The 21852-nt window shown below is 48.7% G+C and overlaps 1 protein-coding gene and 1 long non-coding RNA gene across 2 annotated transcripts; one reads left to right on the top strand and one right to left on the bottom strand.

The window, feature by feature from the left end:
* Nucleotides 1-6526: 6526 nt before the first annotated feature.
* On the bottom strand, nucleotides 6527-8440 carry FOXQ1 (forkhead box Q1). Its single transcript, XM_072813651.1, has one exon. The coding sequence runs from the start codon at nucleotides 8421-8423 to the stop codon at nucleotides 7359-7361; it is 1065 nt and encodes a 354-aa protein (XP_072669752.1). The 5' UTR covers nucleotides 8424-8440; the 3' UTR covers nucleotides 6527-7358.
* Nucleotides 8441-10050: 1610 nt separating this feature from the next.
* LOC140626206 (uncharacterized) lies at nucleotides 10051-12094 on the top strand. The gene is made up of 3 exons (XR_012025408.1): nucleotides 10051-10504; nucleotides 11248-11322; nucleotides 11454-12094. It is a non-coding gene; the product is annotated as an uncharacterized lncRNA (long non-coding RNA).
* The last annotated feature ends 9758 nt before the right edge of the window (nucleotides 12095-21852 follow it).

The raw sequence follows: 21852 nt of genomic DNA on the forward strand, positions 1-21852 counted from the left end.
CTTGACGGCACAGAACTGTGACAAGACTACCGGTGACAGATGCTTGGCTAGTGTGGGCAAAGTGGGACTCGATTGGAAGGATTTTCCTGGAAAGGAGAAGAGCGATGGCACCTCCAGGGGTTCCTTAGCGGGAGAGGATGGACCATTTCACTGGGGCAGCGGGGACTCAGCTCATGGTTGGCCCTTGAGTCGCGTTGCTCCAGGGACAGCGTCCTGGGGAAGAGAAGGCCTTCCTGGCCTGCCGTGGGCCGCAGAGCACGACACACACAGTGGTGCGCTGCAGGCAGAAGTGGCTCGACCTCAGAAACCAGGGTGTTGGGACCAGGAGCGGGGCTGTTGACCCTGGGATGGGCGATACCCCCCGAAAAATAGCGGCTCCCCCAGGGGAGTGTGGGTCTCTCTGTGAGAATCGTGTGACTCTTGTCATTCATGCTTCCCCGGAGCCTGAGAATGTACCTAGAATGTGCTTTCTTAAGTAGTAATATTCATTACTATTTAGTTTCATAATTTTTAGAACTTTTCTCTAGTTTCCACATTTGCCTTCCTTTGGTGACCTCGCGTTTATTTTATGTTAGTATTTTCACATTATATTTGTGAAATATAACTGACATGTTCACGAACTATAGCTCACACGTTCCTTTCCGTGCTACTTGCGTTTTTAGGTTGTATTGACTCTGCTATCCTGAGAATTTAGACTTTGCTTTTATTTTTTTGAATTTATTTTTTTAATCTTTTATTTAGTTATTCATAGAGACAGAGAGAAAGAGAGAGGCAGAGACACAGGCAGAGGGAGAAGCAGGCTCCACGCAGGGAGCCTGACGTGGGACTCGATCCAGGGTCTCCAAGATCATGCCCTGGGCTGCAGGCGGCGCTAAACTGCTGCGCCACCGGGGCTGCCCTGGACTTTGCTTTTAAATAAACAAATGAAGGGCTGATATGATCCTCTCATCCCAGGGTTTGAGCCCTGACCTGGGGGCCTTCAGAGCCAGGAAAGCAGCCCCGGATGTCTTGCTTGTTAATGAAACCTCTTGAAAATAGCCCAACCTCTCGCAGCCTTGCTTTCCAGACTGCAAAATTAGCATGCTAGTGCTTTATACCTAATTCTGAAATCTAGGATTTTGTGCAAAATTCACGTTGTCGAGAATGCACGGGGCGGGGTGGGGGGAATGTTATTGGAAATACATGTTATGATCCGCTAGAGTGACACGTCCTGTGTGTGCCCTTGTATACGTGGTCTCCAATATGCTTCGCTACGTCTATGAGTGTTTTAATTATGTCGAATAATGTTAACATGAAGCTTGTCTCCGAAATACCTATTTGATCCCAAGTTGATTGAGTTTAGGGGAAAGAAAAATCATCCATCTGCACTGACCTCTCTGACCTGCTATGCAAGTTTTCACGGCTGGGAGCTGTGGTATGTTCTAGCTCACTCTCCTTGTCCTACTGGGGCTTAGAGGGCTGACCCGCTTTCCCAAGGTCACACAGCTGTGAGAGACAGAGCCAGGGTTTAGACTTGGTCTTCTCTGAGTTTGCCTTCTGAGTTCTTTCTTGAATGGACCACTTTTGTGATTTTGAGCATTACCAGACACTTGACTGCAGCGAGCACAGCCAGCCAAAGGTTGGGAAACGTTTCTACCTTTTTCCTTAATGGATAGAAATTGGTGGTCAGAAACAACAAATACATGTCAAGGATGTTGAGTGTGTGTATTATTCTGGGCCGCAAACAGATGTGATAAAAAGGCTCAGTTATGGCAAGTCTTCTAAGTTAAACTTTTCCTGAAAAGAGCTGCAGAGAGGGTCCAGGAGTGGTAAGGGAAATGTGGTATTATGTGAATGTTTATGTTTGGCTGTAGTTCACCAAAAATGAAGGTCAATACGGTTCTCCCTTCCAGTCTGTGTGCAAGTTGGCAAATGACAGGAACAACATTTGCTTCTAATCACCCATCCATCTTAATAATGCCAAACAGATACGGCGCAGAAACTATTGCACAACAACCAGCATTTCATGACATCGGAGTCTTTGCCAATTTGAAAGAGGACCTCGAATCTGGGAAGAGTTACATTTTTATGTTTTTGATCATGGTCTTCTTAGAAGATACTTATTAGGGCCATTTGTTGACAACATTAAGAATTAACAAATTATGTTGTTAAAGCATAACAAAAGTTTAATGGTTTCATTAGAGAACTATAAAGTCTGTTACTTAAGAGAGAAATATTGTGGTGTTTGAAAGCAGGAAATATTTACTGAAGGACTCTTCCAATTCTGGAACCAAGGCAAAGCTCAGCTTATCCTGATCTAAAGAATTAAAAAACAAAATAGTAAAAGAGGAGCAATATCCTCGCATGTTTGGTGCCAGCAAAGCGCCTTGATACTCAAGAAAGTTGTCAGTCACGTACTGGATTCAGTTGGCATTTTTTAAAACTAAAAATGGAAGGCACGTGATTATAAGAAGTTTCTAGCTTCTCTGTCTTCTGTGGGAAAGAGGCCAGTTTTGCTCATCTGGGCCTGGTATGAAAAGCAGGAGAGGTGTGCCTCAATCAGGGAGTGCCCCTCTGTTGATGCTTGTCCCCGGGGAGCATGGCGGGTCCCCTAGAGGTCCTTCTTTCTCAGCTAGAGTTGTGCCTGCTGCCTTCAGTCCGGGCACACACTGGGCCCTCTGCCGACGGGGGGGAAAGCAGCTGCCAAACTCCGCCGGGTTGCCATGTGTCTGACCCACCTAAAGGGCCTCGATGCTTCACATCCGGCTCTCCCAGGGCAGGAGCGGACAGGCCTCCTTCCAGAAAAGGCCCTTCACGGTGGTGTGTGTGTTGGGGAGGGGCCACGTTCTCGGTAATGAAAGGAACCATCTGCCTGTTTAAGAAAACTGCCTCCCGGGGTCACAGACGCGGCTTGAGACAGTTACCTGAGTAGTTCCACTCGGTTCAGCCCCACGTCGGTTTTGGTCTGAACCAGGAAAACTGAGTTACGGTGGAAGGAACGCTGACCTGGGATGGGGTCTCGGTTTCCACCGGGGCCTGCCCGCAGGGGTGCGTCACTACTCTGTGAGCCTGCTTCCTCACCTATGACGCCGGGGCTCTGCCTAACGGGGCCAATGAATTAACTTAGTATTTTGTGTGCGAGCACGCATTTCCGGAGGCGCATAAATACCAGGTTTGTGAAATTGTGCCACCAAGGCACCGAGAGGCCGCAGGTAACGCTCCTTAAGGATCTCCCAGCCCAGCAAAGTCCAGCCTGGGCCCTCCCAGAGGAGCCCCCGGCCATTAGCTGGGCTGAGGCTTTCTCTGGTTTTTCCTGTCTTTTCTTTTTTCTTTTCTCCTCTTCTTTCTCTTTCTCTCCCTCTTTTTCTCTCTTCTTCTTCTTCTTCCTCTTCTTCCTCTTCCTCTCCTTTCTCCTCCTCTTCTTCCTCCTCTTCCTCCTCCTCCTTCTTCTTCTCCTTCTTCTTCCTCTTCTTTCTCCTCCTCTTCCTGTTCCTCCTCTTCTTCCTCCTTTTCTTCTCCTCCTCCTTCTTCTTCTTCTTCTTCTTCTTCTTCTTCTTCTTCTTCTTCTTTCTTCCTCTTCCTCTTCTTCCTCTCCTCCTCCTCCTTCTTCTTCTCACTCTTCTTCTTCCTCTTCCTCTTCTTTCTCCTCCTCTTCCTCCTCTTCTTCTTCCTCTTTTTCCTCCTTCTCTTCTTCTTCTTCGTCTTCCTCTCCTCCTCCTTCTTCTTCTTCCTCTTCTTCTCCTTCTTCTTCTTCTCTCTTCTTCTTCTTCTTCTTCTTCTTCTTCTTCTTCTTCTTCTTCTTCTTCTTCTTCTTCTTTCTTCTTCTCCTTCTCCTCCTCCTCCTCCTCCTCCTCCTCCTCCTCCTCCTCCTCCTCCTTCTTCTTCTTCTTCTTCTTCTTCTTCTTCTTCTTCTTCTTCTTCTTCTTCTTCTTCTTCTTCTTCTTTCTCCTCCTCCTCCTCCTCCTCCTCCTCCTTCTTCTTCTTCTTCTTCTTCTTCTTCCTCCTCCTCCTCCTCCTCCTCCTCCTCCTCCTCCTCCTCCTCCTCCATTCCTATGGGATCACCAAACTGACCCAGTTGTAAAGAAGCTCCAGCAGGCCGCTCCCCGTAGGTGGGGGACTTGGAGTAAGGCAGCGGGCGCTGGCCGACGCGCCTCGGTGCCAGGCTTGCACACAGGCCCAGGTGCTGGAATGTGGGCCCCTGGGCGCAGGACCCCGGCTCAGGCCCCACGCAGCCCCACGCTCCCCGCATTCAGGAGCATCCTCCTCTGCGGGAGGCCGCGCAGCTTAGATGTATCAGGATGCTGTGGGGGACCCTTTCAGCTCCGCAGAGCGGCGTTGAGCCAGTCGCGGGGCGGGGAGCGGGGAGCGGGGAGCGGGTTCTGCACTGCGCCAGGAGGCCGGCGGACGGGGCTCGGGGTCGTGCACTCAGCTCCCAGCCTCCGTCCCCCGGGGCCTGGGGCTGCTTGGAGCGCGAAGGGGTGAGGGGCAGAGGCCCCGCGAAGGGCCAAGCCGGCCTAAGGGGGGGACGCTGGAGAGCCGCCCTTCGCTCGTACAGGTAGCAACCGGCGCCTCCCGGACGACACAGGTGCCACCGCGGGGGCTGGGCGCAGGGAGGCCGGCGGCCCGGTGTTTGCACAGGTGGGCCTAGCCCGGGGCAGGGGGGAAGGGGGGCTGGGAGGAGGCTGGAGGGACTGATGGGGAGGGGGGCTGGGGGGCGGGTCCACGACCGAGCAGGGTCCCCCCACACACACCCGCAGTGCGCAGTGCATGGCCGGAGCATCCGCGCTGCCACCTGGATGGACCCGGGCATCCTGGGCCCGGAGTCCAGGGGCAGCAGCGTGCAGCCGTCGCGGTGCAGACCCGGGGAGTCCACCCACCGGGAAGGGAGGCTTTTTTTTTTTTTTTCCAAGAGAGAATAGCTGTGATTTATTTATTTTTATTTATTTTTATTTTTTATTTTTTAAAACCACCTTTCCCTTTGCCTCTGTTCCATTGCTGCCTGTTTTCTGTAACATAAATAAATAAGCACGAGTTAAAAATCTCCCTTTGCAGAACTGACTTCACGTATCAACGCAGACGTGACCGTTGTGGCTTCACAAGGCTGCTTCACAAGTGGGCAGCACCTTGCCTCGAGGGGCGAGGGCGGTCTGCGGGAGTTCAGAAGCACCTGCAGGGTCGGGCTCCTTGCTTGCCCTTAATCTCAGTGTGTTTTGAAGAGAAAAGCAAAGGGTTGAGCATGTGAGTCCAGCTCTTTGCAATCCATGAACCTGTGATCCCCACCCTTTGCCTCTAGTCCATTTCAGTTTTATTTTTGGGTCTAATTATTGGCCTTGTGGGTGCAGATCTCCACCTCAATGTCTACCTTTTGTCAATTCAACCCTATTATTATCACTCTCCGTGACTACTAAGTAGATTTACCCAAATCTGTCAAGACTTGTTACATGTTACTAGACTCCTAGATGGGCTCCTCCCATCTCTGCCAAAAGACAGCATCCTGAAATAAATTCCAGTTTCTTTTCCCCACCTCACAATACATAAATCCTAAATCATCCTCCCGTCTTTAATGAGATGAGATCTACCAAAGAACTGCAGGAATAACGAGGCCTCAATATCCAGGTTCGGAATTTCTTGTTCTTTACGGTTAGTCTTTAGAATAGCACAATCCATAAACTGTTAGGGCCCCACTGCCTTTGAACTCACTGAGAAACAGGTGTTCACAGTGTTTTCTGGCACTTCCTTTGATCAAAACCCTCTTTTTTTTTTTTTTTTTTTAGTATGAGAAATGGTCTTTGCCTTATCCGAGGTGGGACTTTTCTCTTCAGATCACAACTGAAATGGGCCCGGCAGTCTCACCTCTACAGACGCTGCCTTCATATGAAAGGAGAGAATGAAAAAAACCCAAAAAACCAAAAAAAAAAAAAAAAAAACTGAAAAAAAAAAACCAAATACTGTTTGGTTCATAAACAACTTTTGCACTTTTTTTTTTCAACTTTTGCACTTTTAAAAAGGTAGATGTTTCATTTTGACAAAAAACAGTGACTTTCAAAATGCTCTTAAAACCTGCCCTGAAGAAATCTTTGGTGTATTGAGATAGTGTTATGCCAAGATTGTTTCCAGCTCTCTGAGCTCCAAGTCAGAACCAATTTACTTAAAAATGTCTGCCTGACTGTGAGCTTGTCAGTAGCTCAATTTGTCGGTTGAAGGATTCTTGTAGGCGAGGGGCACACACCTTATCACTAGTTCAGTAGCTCTTAAGTGAGCTCTCATGGAAGTTATTGAAGTCTAAGAAATCATGTTGACGGAAGCCCCATCCTGGAGATCTGTAGGGCAATTGGTTAGTAAGGAAGCCCACACTCTGCCTCTACCTTTACCCTTTCTTAAATTATTCAATAAATTATTTGACACCCCCACCCCCGGAAGTTTTTTGAAAGTAAAACCTGAACCCATTTCCTTAGCAGGGGCAGGGTGAAGGGAATATATAAAAAAAACAAAAACAAAAACAAAAAAACAACAACTCTTCCATCTCCAGCCCACCACCACGAAGTGCTAAAGTCACTTGTGAGTTTTATTAAAAAATAAGCACTATGCCTGGGTTTCATAAAATTTATACATGAATATGTACAGACACAAATAAAATAATATTAAAAATAAAAATCACACTCGCTTTTCCGTGGCAGTGGTCCTGGCACCCCACATACATAATGTTAACTTTCCCTTTAAAAGACATCGCTTGGCCCGAGGAGACCAGTTTGAGATCACCCAACCACTAATAAAGCTGTAGCCCGTTGCCTGCAACATTTTTTCGATTCAGGTCTCAAAAATATATAAATAATTTAATTACAAAACCCAACTTTCTTTCTTTCTTTTTTTTTCTTTTTTTGTCTTTTGGCACAGTGAAGCATTGGTCTATAGCAGAAAAAGAGGACTGGAGATTCTCCGACGCTTGTCTGACACTCAGTCATGCCTGTAAATGCCACATACTTACAAGGAGCGGGGTGCGTGGGGGGGGGGCACTCGGCCCCAAACAGTAGTCATATCATTTATCATATAGAATGGTTCCCTGATGCTTGTTTTTAAGGGGACAAATCAATGCAAGGTGCGACAAAAAAAAAATAATAATAATAAGAATAAGAATAAAGGGGGGAGTCCGGGCGGTGAGAAGGTAGGAAAAGTCTTTGTGAAGCGAGGGAGGGGCCGGGCCGGGCCAGGAGCCCGCAGCAGCCGCGGAGAAGTGGTGTGGCCTCCGTCGGGTCGCCAGAGGAGGAGCAAGGCGTTCGGACCGGAGTTGGCGCGTCTGCGTCGCAGGTGCATTAGCTTTAAGGCACGTCTGATGGAGAGTCTCGTGTGCCGGCCGGGTTCGCCGGGGCGGCCGCGCGGGCTCAGGCCAGGAGCGTCTCCGCGGGGAAGGGCAGGTGCAGGTGCGGCCCCGGGCCGCGGGGCGGGGCCGCGGGCGGCCGCAGGGGGCAGTACAGGTGCGCGGGGCCGCGCGGCCCCTTGGCGAGGGGCGCGAGCAGCGGGGGCGGCGCGTCGGGGCCCAGCAGCGCGCGCTCGGCGGCCCCGTAGGCGCACAGCGGCAGCAGGGCCGCGCCCGAGGCGCCCGGGAGCAGCGCGGGGCAGGCGGGCAGCGGCGCGCAGGGCGAGGCGGCCCACGGCAGGTGCGCCCCGGGGCCCGCGTCCGCGGCGCGGCGGCTGCGGAACGGCTTGCTGAGGATGCTGTCGATGGCGAACGAGCTGGAGAACCTGCCCGCGGGGCTGGCGCGCCCCTCCCGGCGGCCGGGCGAGGCGGGCGCGGGCTGGGCCGCGGGCGGCTGGGCCGCGGGGGGCTGGGCCGCCGCGTCGTCGGGCCGCGGTCCGGCCGCGGGGCCCCCCGCGCGGTGGCCCAGGCGCTTGCGGCGGCGGCGGAAGACCCCGTCGGCGAAGGTGTACTCGCTGTTGGGGTTGAGCATCCAGTAGTTGTCCTTGCCCCAGGGCCGCGAGGGGTCGCGCAGCACCTTGACGAAGCAGTCGTTGAGCGACAGGTTGTGGCGCACCGAGTTGCGCCAGCCCGTGTAGCTGCCGCGGAAGAAGGGGAACTTGCCCATGAGGTACTCGTTGATCTCGGCCAGCGTCAGGCGGCCCCCGGCCGAGTCGCGGATGGCCATGGCGATGAGCGCGATGTACGAGTAGGGCGGCTTGGGCCGCCGCGTGTACGGCTTGGGGCGCGCGCCCTCGCCGGCCCCCGCGCCCCCCGCGGCCCCCGCGGCCCCCGCGCCCTCCGCGCGCCCCGCCGCCGCGCCCTCCCCCGCGCCCTCCGCCGCGCCGCGCCCCCCGCCGCCCGCGGGCTCCCCGCCGCGCCCCCCGCCGCCCGCCGCCGGGCTGTTGGCCGCGCAGTCGCCGTCCGAGCCCAGGGAGTCGTCGCCGCCCGCGGCCCCCCGCGCGCCGCCCGCCTCGTCCTGCAGCTTCATGCCCGCGCCGCGCCCGGCCTGCCGCGCCTCTCCGGGAGCCCCGCGCTCGCCGCCGCGCCGCCGCTTCCGCCCGGGCCGGCTCGGGGGCCGCCGCCGACTGGCGAGCTAGCAGGGGCGGGGAGCGGGACGGGCGGGGCGGGGCGCGCGGGCTCGGGGCCGAGCGGGCCCCGGGACTCGGTGCGGCGAGCAGCGGCCGGCAGCGTCCGCCATCCACGCGGGGCCGCGGGGGCCGCCCGGGGTCGCGCCGCCCTCAGCGCCGAGCGCCCGCCCAGCCCCGTCCGCGAGGCCGCGGCGCCCGCAGCCGCCCTCCCGGCCCGGCCGAGCCAGGCCGCATGTCCGCGCCCGCCCGCCGCTCTGCGTCCCGCCCGCACCTCGCCCCGGCGCAATATAACCCCGCGGCCGCCGGGGGGGCGGGGCCTGGGCGCGGGCGGCGGGGGGGGGGGCGGGGAGGGGGAGGGGGCGCTGGCCCGGGCGGCGCGGCTCCCGCAGGGCGCGCCCCAGGCCGCCCGCCCCGCGCAGGTTGTTTGTTTTGGGTCGGCCCGGCCCGCCCCACGCCCGCCGCCCCACGCCCGCCGCCAATGGGAGGCCCGCGCGCCGCGGCCGAGCGGCTCCGAGGTGCGCGCCCCGCCCGCCCCCTGCGCCCCGCCCCGCGCCCCGCCCGCCCGCGCGCCCAGGTGTGAGCCGGCCCGCCCCGGGGCCCCGCGGAGGCTCTACGGGCCGCGCACCGGGCGGGGAGGGGGAGGGGGAGGGGGAGGGGGAGGGGGAGGGGGTCGCCGCCCCGGTCCGCGGCTCCCCAACCCCCGCGCGGTGCCCGCTTCCCCGGGTCCCGAACCCGCGGCGTCCGAAAGCAAAGCCCCGGCGGCCCCGACGGCAGCTTCCCCAACCCGCGAGGACAGCGCCGGGCACTCCCCGGGACCCTTTATGGGAGCCACACGCCGGGCACCCTCCCATGCTGCTCTTCTGCGCATCCTCCCCTCCTCTCCCCTCCCCCGTCTCCCCCTCCCCTCCTCTTCCCTCCTCCCCCCTCCCCTCCCCTCGCCCCGTCTCTCCCCCTCCTCTCCCCCTCTCCTCCTCTCCTCTCCTCTTCCTTCCCCTCCCCTCTTCTCCCCTCTTCTCTCCTCTCCCCTCTCCTCTCGTTCCTTCCTTCCTTCCTTCCTTCCTTCCCTCCTCCTCCTTTTCTTTTCTTTTTCTTTCTTTCTTTCTTTCTTTCTTTCTTTCTTTCTTTCTTTCTTTCTTTCTTTCTTTCTTTCTTTCCTTTTCTTTTCTTTTCTTTTCTTTTCTTTTTTTCTTTTCTTTCTTATTTTTTCTTTTTCTTTCCTTTCTTCTTTCTCTCTTTCTTTCTCTCTTTCTCCACTAGACTTGAAATTGTGAACTCGTTTTTCTTTTCCAGTGACCCGGGCTCTGGCTCGCTCAGAGGCCTCTGACCCTCCCTTCCCTCTCGCCCCCTCCACCTGGCCGCTGGCCGAGTCCCCTCTGTCCCGGGGCGGCTGGCGGGGCGCGGGGAGGGTGTGCCCCGGGGCCGGGGCGGGGCGGAGGGCACGAGGCTCCCCCCAGGGGACTCCTCCGGCGGCGAGGGCCCGTGGGAGGGGGGGCCTTTGCGTGCCGCGAAGGGGGGACGGGGCCTAGGCGGTGTCCGCCCCGGAGCGCACTGGTAACCGCTGCCCTTGCACGCCCAGGGGTCCTTCCTCCTTTTTCCTGCCTTTGTTGGAAGCAGCGACGGAGCTGCGAGTGCGTGCAAGCTCACCTTTGCTCCTTATGAGCTTCCAGCATTTGCATCGAAGCGCACGCAGCCCGCTGTGCCCTCAGGACCCGTCCCGAGGGTCCTGCCCATCTGTCCTGCTGCCTGCTCATCACGCTGCCGCTAAGGCTTGGCCGTGGGTGCAGGGGCTTCTTTTGGGGAGGTGAGCCCCCTGCTAGGGACCTGCCCACTCTGGCCCTGGGAGTTTGGGGGCCAGAGGGCAGCCAGGTGAACAGGCCCCGGGGCCGGGATGAAAGTCGTGGCAGTGGATGTCCTCCTCCTTTGAACTTGGAGGAGTCGGGGCAAGAGGAGAGCGGCAGATTTGGGGGTGCGACAAGCCCGGGTGAGTGAAGGTGGGAGCTCAGGTTGGCTGCAGAGTCCAAGGAGCCCCTTGAGACCCCAGTGGCGGGCACTCACTTTGCCGTCCCCCAGTTCCCACTGGGTGCCTGAAGTCACAGGGCCACCACCTGGCCGCCCAGACCCCTCCAGACCCGCAGCAGCACTCACCTTAGGGGCAGCGCTCCTCCCGGGGCCCCATGCCCCCTCCGCTCCGTCCTGTCCTGCAGCAGCCTCCTGTCTCCCTTCCTGCCCCCTGACCGGAGCCCCCAGCCCCGGTGTGTGTGTGGGGGGGTTGTTCTCCTGGTCCTCTGGAAACTTCCACTGAACTGTTGATACTGTTCACATAAGAGAGAAGAAAACTGGACCACCTACGGGGCTTTGCTGACACTCCCCCATAACCAGGGACCCTGAGGCTGCCGCTCCGACCTTCTTTGCCTGTAAAAAGGGGCTGATCCGAAGGGGCTCCCAAATGATTTTCTCTCAGCTCCCGCACAGATAGTTTCTTGGCCCGTGTGGTTTCTTGGGTTGACCATCTCCAGGGGGTGTGACCATCCAGCCACCCGGACCCTGATGGCTGCGGCCCCCTATGCCTCAGCCGCCCCCCCCCCCCTCCAGAGCGGGTGCATGGGAAGGGGCCGTGGGTCTCCTGGGCATGGGGAGGGGGAGGCTTTGAACAAAGCAGTGTTGCAGGCCCCCAGGGAAGGCTGACCTCCCCCCTCACTGCCCGGTCCTCTGTCTTTTACCCAGCACCCTCCCGCTCCCCATCCTCAGCTGGAGCGGCCCCTCCCGACCCATCCCAGGCGGAAAGCACCAGCCACTGGGGTAGGCCTTTCCCTTGCCTCGGTGCGGGGATGCTGCTGGGGCGCTGCTGTCCACAGGCGTGGAGCCTGAAAGGGGTTGAAGGGAAGGGTGGAGGTGGGAGAGTTCTCAGCAGGAAACTCTTCTATTTTCAGAGTTCCTTAGATCATTGGCGGTGGACTGTGGACAGAAGGCCCTGGGAGCATGGCAGGACCTAGGCTACCTCCAGAAGACAGAAAGATCCCAGGAACTAGAATGAAAGCCCCACTAGGACCGGGGTTTTGCCTTTTATCCTTCACTGCTGGATGCCCATCCTTGCCTCCAGAATGAGTGTCGCGTTGTGCCATTTGCTAAGGACGTGCCGCATTTGTCTTTAATTAAGATCAGAAATAAGGCTGCCCTCTCCCTTTGTGGTTGATTTTGGTATGCTACCCTTAACTGCTGTCTTATGGCCAAGGAAATCATTCACTCGGCGCAGATTTGAGAAAAATGAGAATGGTTGGAGAAACGCATCCATTCTCCACATCTCTAGCCACAACACCCTCAAGCCCAGGCACTGTATAAAAATTCACATGCAATGTTCTGTTAGTTGGTAAGTTCTTCAGAAATGGTTGGAGATTTCTGCTCCCTAATTTTCAATCCGTTGGGGGGTCTGCTATTAATGGGTTAATAATAAATGCTGTGGGTGGGGCCTGACCAAACACTTGCAGGTGTGAAAGACGCATCAGCTTGTTTTTTACCCCCTTGCCTTGTAATTTCCATGGAGAGAAGTGAATAAACCATGACCAAAGAGAAATCCACAGTTCCACGATGCTGTGGCCTCCGTGAAGTAGCTGTAGGCGAAGGGAGGTAACGCATCTCTGGGTGGACACCAAGAACGGACTCCTAGTGCTTTGGATCCCAGTTCCTAAATTCTGATGTGGGAAGGAAGTAATCTAATTCCTAAAAAGGCCCAGGTCGTTTGGGAGACTGGAGATTGGCGCTGAGTGGGAATACGGATGGTCCCCCCCCCCCAATTAAAAGAACGTACAGACTTTGCACAGCGGGGACGTGGAATCACCTTGATAACATTCCCTGAGGGTAACCTGGAAGGAGATTTGGGTTTCTTGTTTCTTGTTAACCTCTGCTGGTCGCTGCTGTTGGCCTCTGGCTATGAAGAGAAGGTGAACTGAAAAGCCCTTTCCTGTGGGAACCTCGGCCTCTACATGTGGCCGCATTATAATGCCAAGAACCAAAGAGCCCCGGCACAGAGGGTGGGCTAAGGTCCAGAGCCCTGAGGGGAAGTGCCTGGCATTGGACCTCTGCGAGTTCTCCGTCGAGGAACAGAGAGGGTCCTGACTCGTGGTCTCAGAAATCTGGTGGCAGCGACGGTTCCTTGGCTCTTCCCTTCCTGAAACCGCACAGGCAGCAGCGCTTTGTGCCCCGTTGTAACCCGTACGTGCCCCCATCGTTTGGCTGGTTCTTTTGCAGATTCTGAACACTTGGGAAGAATCCTGCGGAGATTCAGGGTGGGCATGAAAGGGTGGATGGATAAAACCTAGGTAATTTGGCACATCTGTGCCGTAGACACGGGCTTGTGTGTCTGTTTGCCACCTGTGCTCTGGCCCAGCCCGGAGACGTGGTTTACTCAAAGAAGCCCAGGACCTGGCCAGGCAGTACTGACCAGGTGCAAAGCCAAGGGCCATCCTTGAGGTTTCTTCTGAGGGTCCAGGGTTCACAACCCCTTGGGCTTCCACTGAACTGAGGTGTTGTTGGGCCACCTGAGTGCACCCCCCAGGTAGTAGGGCCCGGAGAGTGGGGAATGGCCGACAGACAGGTCCGGTGATGGTGGAGGAGAGAGAAGGCACCTAAAGGAAACTAAGGAAACTGAGGAAAGAGGGAGGAGGGAGAGTATGAGATGTGAAGGCCATCAGCCACAGCATGACACGGGTTAGAGACCACTGAGAAAGCTGTCTGATTCTACGATCCAGAGACAAAATCCTGCGCTACGTATGAAATATTATCAGAAAATGAAAGCTAGCCCCTGGGATGATGTATTACAATAGGATGACAGCTTTGCCACTGTGGTCACGGAGTCCTGCAGAGGACCCAGCAGAGCTGACCAACTCTGAGGAACGCTTCTTGTCCAGGTCTAGTCCAGTTTCCCTTATTACCTGAAGTTTAGATTTTAAGCTTTAAAGCCGAGAAAGTAAAACTGAACTTCCTTTTCCAACGAATATGTCCAGTCCTCTCTTTTTAACTCCGAGGCTCTCATTTTCTATAACAAATGAAAAACTAGACCCTCACTGGCTTTCTAAAAGGAGATCCGAATGGGGTGCCTCTGACTCTTACACCCCGTCACACTGTCATACAGATCCCGGTGAGAGAGGGACAGGTGGCAAGGTCCAGTTAGTACCCTTGGATAGCTACAGGGGATGTACAAGCAACCAGAACCGAACAGGTCCTTGCAGGGGTCCCACTCAGGCCTTCTCATCAGGCGAGGGAGGGGTCCTGTGTCATTCTTACCTTTGGATAGGTGTGGCATTTGGAGAAGGATAATCTTGGGTTTGTATCCCTGTTCTACCGCACAAGTTACTGGTCGCGTCTCTTTTTTTTAATCTAGAAAAGTAACTCTTGCCCAAATTTTAACAACTCAGCTCCTAGATCCTACATTCTTTGCCTTTCTCATTCCTCACATCCTTCGGGGAGATCATCTTGCAAAGATAGACCATCTTTGTGAGCCTCATTGGACTAATTCCTTGGCAATAATCTACTAAGCAAAGTTTCCAGGTGGAAACTGGGAAAGTCAAAAACAGTCTTTGGGGGATTGGGAAACTTCCTTGGACTCCTTAGACCTAGCATGTGGCTAATGCCTTAGTCAATGTTCCAGAAAGAAAAAAAAAAAAGTCCCTTGTTCTTCCAGAAAATTGGGGGCAGTTGTGTTGTTCAAAGAGGGTAGAAGCCATCTTCACAAATCACATAGGAAACGTTGTAATTGAGCTGTAAAGAGAATATCTGTCTGTCTAAGGGTCTATTTATCTATTATCGATCAATTTTTTTTTATCATGGAAGATTTCGATCACATACAAAAGTAAAGACAAAAGTACAATGAAATGTCATGTAACCATTATCCCAATCAATATTTACTAATTTAAAGCCACTCTTATTTCATCTATATCTCCTCTGTCCCTACTTCCCACCCTTAACCAATTTTTTTCTGGATCAAATCTGAGATACTATATTACTTCTTCTGTAATTACTTTAATATCTCTAAAATATAGAACTTCCTTTTTTAAAAAAATATAACCACATTATCATCATCAAATCTCAAAATACTTATATTTTATATTAACAAGTATCTAATGAGTATTTAAATTTCCCTAGTAGTCTAGAAAACATATTTGCAAATGATACATCCAATAAGGAGTTAATATGCAAAATACGTAAAGAACTTGTACAACTCAACATCAAAAAAAAAAAATCCAAATAATTTAATTTTAAAAATGGGCAGAAGTTCTGAATAGACATTTTTCTAAAGAAGGCATACAATGGGCAACATATGAAAGAAAACATGCTCAACATCACTAATCATCAGGGAAATGCAAATCAAAACCACAATGAGATATCATCTTACACCTGTCAAAATGGCTATAATAATAATAAAAAAAACACACAAGAAATCACAAGTGATGGCAAAGACATCAAGAAAAAGGAACATTTGTTCACTGTTGGTGGGAATTCAAATTGGTGAAGCCACTGTGGAAACCAGTATGGATGCTTCTCAAAAAATTAAAAATACAGTTACCATATGATTCAGTAATTCCACTACTGGATTGCTGCCCAAAGGAAACCAAATTTGAAAAGATGTATGCACCGCTATGTTTATTATTGTGACATTATTGACAATAGCCAAGATATGGAAACTACCCAATGTCCATTCATAGGTGAATGAATGGAGAAGAATGAGTGGAATATGACTCAGCCGTAGAAATGGATGAGATTTTTGCCATTTGCAGCAACGTAGGTAGACCTAGTTGGTATGATGCTAAACTAAGAGAAAGACAAACACTGTATGATTTCCCTCATGCGTGGAATTTAAGAAACAAAACAAATGAATAAACAAAGAGAAAAAGATTTTTAAAAAACCAGACCTTTAAATACAGAGAACAAATTGTTGGTTACCAGAGGGGAGGTGGTTGGGTGGGGAAAACAGGGGAAGGGGATTAAGAATACCCTCATGATGAGCACTGCATAATGCATAGAATTGTTGAATCACTTCATTTTACACCTGAAACTAATATAACACTGTGTGTTAATTATACTTAATAAGAATTTTTAAAAATTACATCAGTAGTGTCATTTTTAATGAACAATTAGTTTGATTGATCCAGAATCCAAAGATCCTCCCGTCATGTTGAGTTGATAAGTCTTCTAATTCTCTTGAATTTATAGATCTTCGTTTCCTGTTTTTAATTTATCACTTAAATTGTTTTAATTTATCATTCAAGTTGAATTGTTAACTGAGTCACGTTGTTTGTCTTGTAGATTTTTATTACAGTTTGGACTTTTTGATTACATGGTGTTGGTTAACATGTTCTTCTGTCCCCTGTATTTTGAGTGAATTGACAGATCTAGAGGCTTGACCAAACTCAGCTTTTATTTTTATTTTTCAAGAATACTGATGATGTGGATTTTTCTGTGGAGGCTCATAATGACCGGTTGTTGCTCTTTTTGCAAATTCACATATGTGTGAATTTAAGTCTAAGCTTGATTCATCTATTATAAAACTCCCCATTAACTTATTGCATCATGGTCTTTGCAGACCTGCCTGTTGATGACAATTGCCTGTTGCCATCAAGGATTGCAAGAGAGTAGCATTATCATTCCATTACCTCTTTCTTTAGAAGTTAGAATGCTTCTATAAAGAAAAGCTTTTCCTCATCAACTATTTGTTATTTGAAATACGGTTTGTGCAGAAGTGAGCTAAACACTTAATTCTTATTATTTACCTGTTTTCAAATAATTTGATAGTTCTTGTAGAATCCTGCAAAAGATGTACACACACACACACACACACACACACACACCCCTATATGAGTATATCATTGACTAACAGTTTTTTATTTTATTTTATTATTATTTTTTAAATAAATTTATTTTTTATTGGTGTTCAATTTGTCAACATACAGGAATAACAGCTTTTTAAATACATATGATGGGTTTAAATCCACTTATAGCCTTCTAGATTTCTAGTATGACAAGATGTCATAGACTCACTTTGCATATCCTGCCTCATACCTGGCCTGGAATTCTCTATTTATCCACGTAGTCCTGGTTCTTTGTTGATAGAAACAGTATTGAGACCAAGATCTAAGTTCTAGAGGTGTTAGTTGCTTCTGGGTGGGTCATTGTTTCTAGGACTTTACAGTGGACAATGCTAGGAAGAAACATTTTTCTTAAAGAAAATACATGATATTTCCAATTCACCCTAGGATTATAAGGTTTTTGCTCAAGTTTTTCACTTGGTATCTGTATATCTCTTTCTCTTGTGCTGAATATCACGTCAATATAATTAAATCACTTACTTGCTTTATCATTCCTGTGTGTGTAAATGTGCATCTCTGTTTTTGTATCAAAATATCAATTCCAATTTTTGCTTACAAAGTGGTAACTGAAAACATTTTGAATTTTACTTGCCCCCCTTTTATCTTTAGGGACTCCAACCCACTAGCTACACAAATTACCAAGTTTTACAGTAACTTCAGATAATCCGACTCTAGTGATTAAACCCTCAACTTGGTATTTGTTTAGTATTATTTGGTGCATTTTGCTTTTTATTTCCTTTATTGTTTTTAGTTTGTTTCATAACTATGTAATTTTTACCTAGTTTCGAAGTCCATCTATCATGGGAGATATAATCAGGGAAATTTAGTTTTCATCCATGTTTCTTCCATCTTGCTTTCTCCTCCACTTATAGAAAACCATCTGATTGAAGTTTTAAAAAATACTCTTGGGACACCTGGGTGGCTCAGCGGCTGAGCATCTGCCTTTGGCTCAGGCTCAGGTCATGATCCCGGATCGAGTCCCACGTTACCCCCTCCTGCAGGGAGCCTGCTTCTCCCTCTTTCCGTGTCTCTGCCTCTCTCTCTGTGTCTCTCATGAATAAATAAATAAAAATATTTTTTAAAAAAAGTACCTTTTTTAGTGGTTTGCCAAAACTACCATAACAGAACATCACAGGCTGGGAGGCTTAAACAACAGAAACTTATTTCTTCCAGTTCTGGAGGCTGGAAGCCCAAGATCAGTCAGTGGGGTGGGCGTCTTCTCAGCATCTTTACTTGGTCTTGCTCTGTGCATACATGTCCCTTTAGTGTCTCTCTGTGTCCATATTTCCTCTTTTTATAAGGACACTAGTCAGACTGGATTAGGGCCCTTCCTAGAGACACCATTTGGATTTAGTCTCCCTCTCTCTCTTTTTTTTTTTAAAAGAACTTTTTTTAGTTTCATCTGTGCTTGAACTGCCCTCTGTTGTGTCAGAGTTGGTGTGTTCCCTGAGTTTTCTGAAAAGCATCTTTCTTTTTAAGAAAGATTCTGTTTATTTATTTATGTGAGAGGGAGCGAGCAAGTATGAGTTGGGGGAGGAGCTGAGGGAGAGGGAGAGGGAGGGGGACAGAGTCTCAAGCAGACTCTTGTGCCCGGAGCAGGGAGCCCAGTGTGAGGCTGGATCTCAGGACTCTGAGATCATGACCTGAGCTGAAACCAAGAACTGGGTGCTTAACTGACTAAGCCACCTAGTCACCTGGATTTAATCACCTTTTTAAAGACCTTATCTACAATTACATTCACATTCTGAGGTACTGTGTGTTAGGACTTCAACATATAAATTTTGGTGAGACAACTCAACTCATACCACACTTCCATTAAAATATCTAAACCTGGCGCCTGGGGGGCTCAGTCAGTTAAGCTGGTTAAGTCTGCCTCCGGCTCAGGTCATGATCCCGGGTCCTGGGATTGAGCCCCACGTCGGGCACCCTGCTCAGCAGGGAACCTGCGTCTCTCTCTCCTCCCCGCTTCTGCTCTCCCTTTCTATATCTGTCTCTTTCTCTCTCTCAAATAAATAAAATCTTAAAAAATAGAATATCTAAGCCAACACACATGTATTCATATGTTCATCCATATACACAGTGTTAACACGTAGTTAGTTCTCTCTACTTTATCTTTTTAATAACAAAATATTCTGGAGCTTGCTCTGTGGCAGTGTATAAAATTGTTCCTATTTGGAAGATAATATTTTAATGGTTCATTGAGCTCAAGAATTTTCTGACACTGAAGGAAATATATTGACTTTTCACTCAACTTTAAGACTTCAGAGATGGTAGGAGAGATATTTGAGACATAAAAATGTATGACTATGTTTGGCTGGAATGGCCTTGAGGTCCTTGTATGTACTGACTTGATTCCATGTATGACCTTGGAGTGACCTTGCTTGTTACTGGTCTATTTTTCCATGTAAGATAGAGGCAAAGACATATGTAAAGACAGCATGACCCAGAGATGTGGAGCGCATATGTGAGGTACAGCAGTATTCCGACATTATGAGAGAACAGAGGCGCTATCAGGCCGTGTGACATCAGAACACCATGAAGTTGGCCAGTGGAAATGGAAGCTAGGTCATTGGCAATATGTGTTGCGTGGTATGTAGGGAGTCCTTATAAAAGTATGTGATCAATTGTTTATTACAACATTCTGTGGTTTAGATGGTCTGATCATTCACATCAACTGCCCAGAATGGTCTCAGTTTCTGGTTGTCTTCATGTCATTATTAATAGGATCCTCTTCCCTTTTTACAAATATTCCAATTTTGGACAAATATTTCCAATTCTTTGGGCACTTTCGTTTTAGAGGTGCAATAAATAATCATAAAGTAATGGTCTCTTTCTTAAAAACATTAATAGCCTTTATAGCCTTATATTTTTAACACAGACACCATTACTTTATTACTTACTTTCTAGGTATGGCCTGAAGTCTGAGTTCTGCATTATTCCCAGTTAGTTCTTGGCAGATTCTGGTGCTAAGCCAGAATCAACCTGTTCCAAGGATTCCTTTATCCCTTTCATTAATGATCCCATGAGCCTTGGCCTTAAGGTTTCAATGCTAGTTGGGAAAAAAAGACTTGTCCTCGTCCTTCTGAGCGTTGACTGGTATACTCAAAAAGTTGTCAGCTACTTTCTTATGAACTCAACTTCCCAAGCTGGGAGCTATGTTGTCACCTACAGAAGTCTGCATGCTAGTCTGCTGGTGTACTCTGGCCACCGGGAAAGGGTTAACGGAGTACGTAAGGTTGCATCATGAAATGTGCAGAGTTTAAACACTGGATATAACAATGTTCAGAGACTATGCTGGCAATGCACACTGAATTAATCAGTATATTTGCTTGCAAAAAGAAAAATAATCTGTCTTGCATAATACTGATGACAATTTGCTCTAATCGTCCCTTTCAAACTTAGTGGAATTCTTATAACTACCACGTTCTTCCCAAGTTATGGAAATGAGATATATATCCAAATTACTGCTATGTTTATATACAGGTAAAATTGAACCTTAAGTTTATATTCCTAACTCTCGAGGTCTTTTACGTGTTAGTGGTTTTTACATACCGCCTCCGCCATTCACTTAAACTCTGCGGGGCCAACTCTGTTGTCAGGCAAGACTATAATCGAGCTATTCTCTGTTGAACTAACAGCGCCTTCTGAGGAAACTATTATAACCAATACATAGTTTTATCATCTTTAATTCCCTGTGTGGGAGTCTGGATTATTTCTCTTTCCCTTTTATCCTCATTTAAACTCTATATCTTTGAATTAGAAAATTATCCAAATTACAATTAATATGTATCAGCCTGGTGCGGGTGATGCTATATGAATAGAGAAGAGTGTACAAGTTATGATGGGCAACTGGACTTTTTTAAAAAATATTTTATTTATTTATTCATGAGAAAGAACAGAGAGAGAGAGAGAGAGAGGCAGAGACACAGGCAGAGGGAGAAGCAGGCTCCATGCAGGGAGCCCGATGTGGGACTTGATCCCGGGTCTCCAGGATCACGCCCTGGGCTGAAGGCGGCACTAAACCACTGGGCCACCCGGGCTGCCCTGGGCAACTGGACTTAATGAATAACACTCATATCTTTAAGACTGTTCAAAAATGCATTTCGAAATTTCCATAGGACCCCACCTAATTCCTTAATCTTGGATAAATGAAACAAGTATTGATAGTGAATTAATAATAAAGAATAAGAATATTATTTTATATTTTTATGTCCCATAGCTTCTCTAAGTAGTTGCTTAGTTTATAATTTTTAAATGACATCATTCATGTGTTTAAAGCAATTAAAAAACTTATGAAAAGTTCCAGACAGTTATTTTATTATTTTTATTTTCTCAGATAGTTATTTTTTAAAAAGTAGGGAAAATAGTGTAATGAACCCCATATATTCAATATTCAACTTTGATATCAGCTGATGGCCAGTATTGTATTACCTGTACTCTTCACAATTCCCTGCCACCTACATTTTTTTAAAAGACCAATCTCAGATGATTTATAATTTCATCTGTAAATATTTCACAATATACTTCTAAAGGCAAGGATTCTTTTTAAAAAACATAACCACAACACCATTATCAGATCTACAAAATTAATGGTAATTCTATAATATCATTAAGTACTTCGTGTTCACATTTTAAATTATTTTTAAAATGTCACATTACTTAAAATCAATTTCTTTGAGATGCGTTTTACATATAATAATATTTATCTATTTTAAGGGCACAGTTAAGTGAGTTTTGACACATATAAACTCCTAAAGCTACCATCATAATGAAGATTTAGAACATTTTCATCTCCACAGAAAGTTGTCTTATGCCCCCTTGCAGTCAATTCCACCTGCCTTCCCCATCCTCAGTCTCAAGCAACAACTAATCTGCTTTCTATCACATTTGTATGAATTATATATGTCCCCCTCTCTGTTATTTTTTTTCTGACCACTTAAAATATTCCCAGCTTATAACTGGTCTCCAGAAATTTGATTATGCTTGTTGCTTGCTATGGTTTGTGTTTATCCATCTTGTGCATCCTTGAGCATTGTAAATCTTTGGGTGTGTTGTTTGTATCACAGATGAGAAATTTTCAGCAATTTATTCAAATAACTTTTTTTTTCCATCTACTCTCTATCTTCTTGGACTCCAGTTACTTATATATTTAACTGCTTGATATTGTCCCACAGGTCCCTGAGTTTCTCTCTGTGTGTATGTTTTGTCTTTTTTTCTCTATTATATGAATATTTTCAGTTGCGGTGTTTTCATGTACTCTGATCTTTCTTTTGCAGCATCTGATCTGTTGTTATGATTATCCAGTGGAATCTTCCCTACAGTTATTATTGTATTTTTCTTCTCTTCAATGTCCATTCGATCCTTTAAAAATATCTCATTATATTCGTGTTTACTTTAAAATCTTAATCATATTTGTAATAGCTTGTTAAAAGTCCTCGTCTGCTATTTTTAACATCTCTATCATTCACAG

This window comes from Canis lupus, chromosome 37 (genome assembly GCF_048164855.1).
Source record: "Canis lupus baileyi chromosome 37, mCanLup2.hap1, whole genome shotgun sequence".
NCBI lineage: Eukaryota > Metazoa > Chordata > Mammalia > Carnivora > Canidae > Canis > Canis lupus.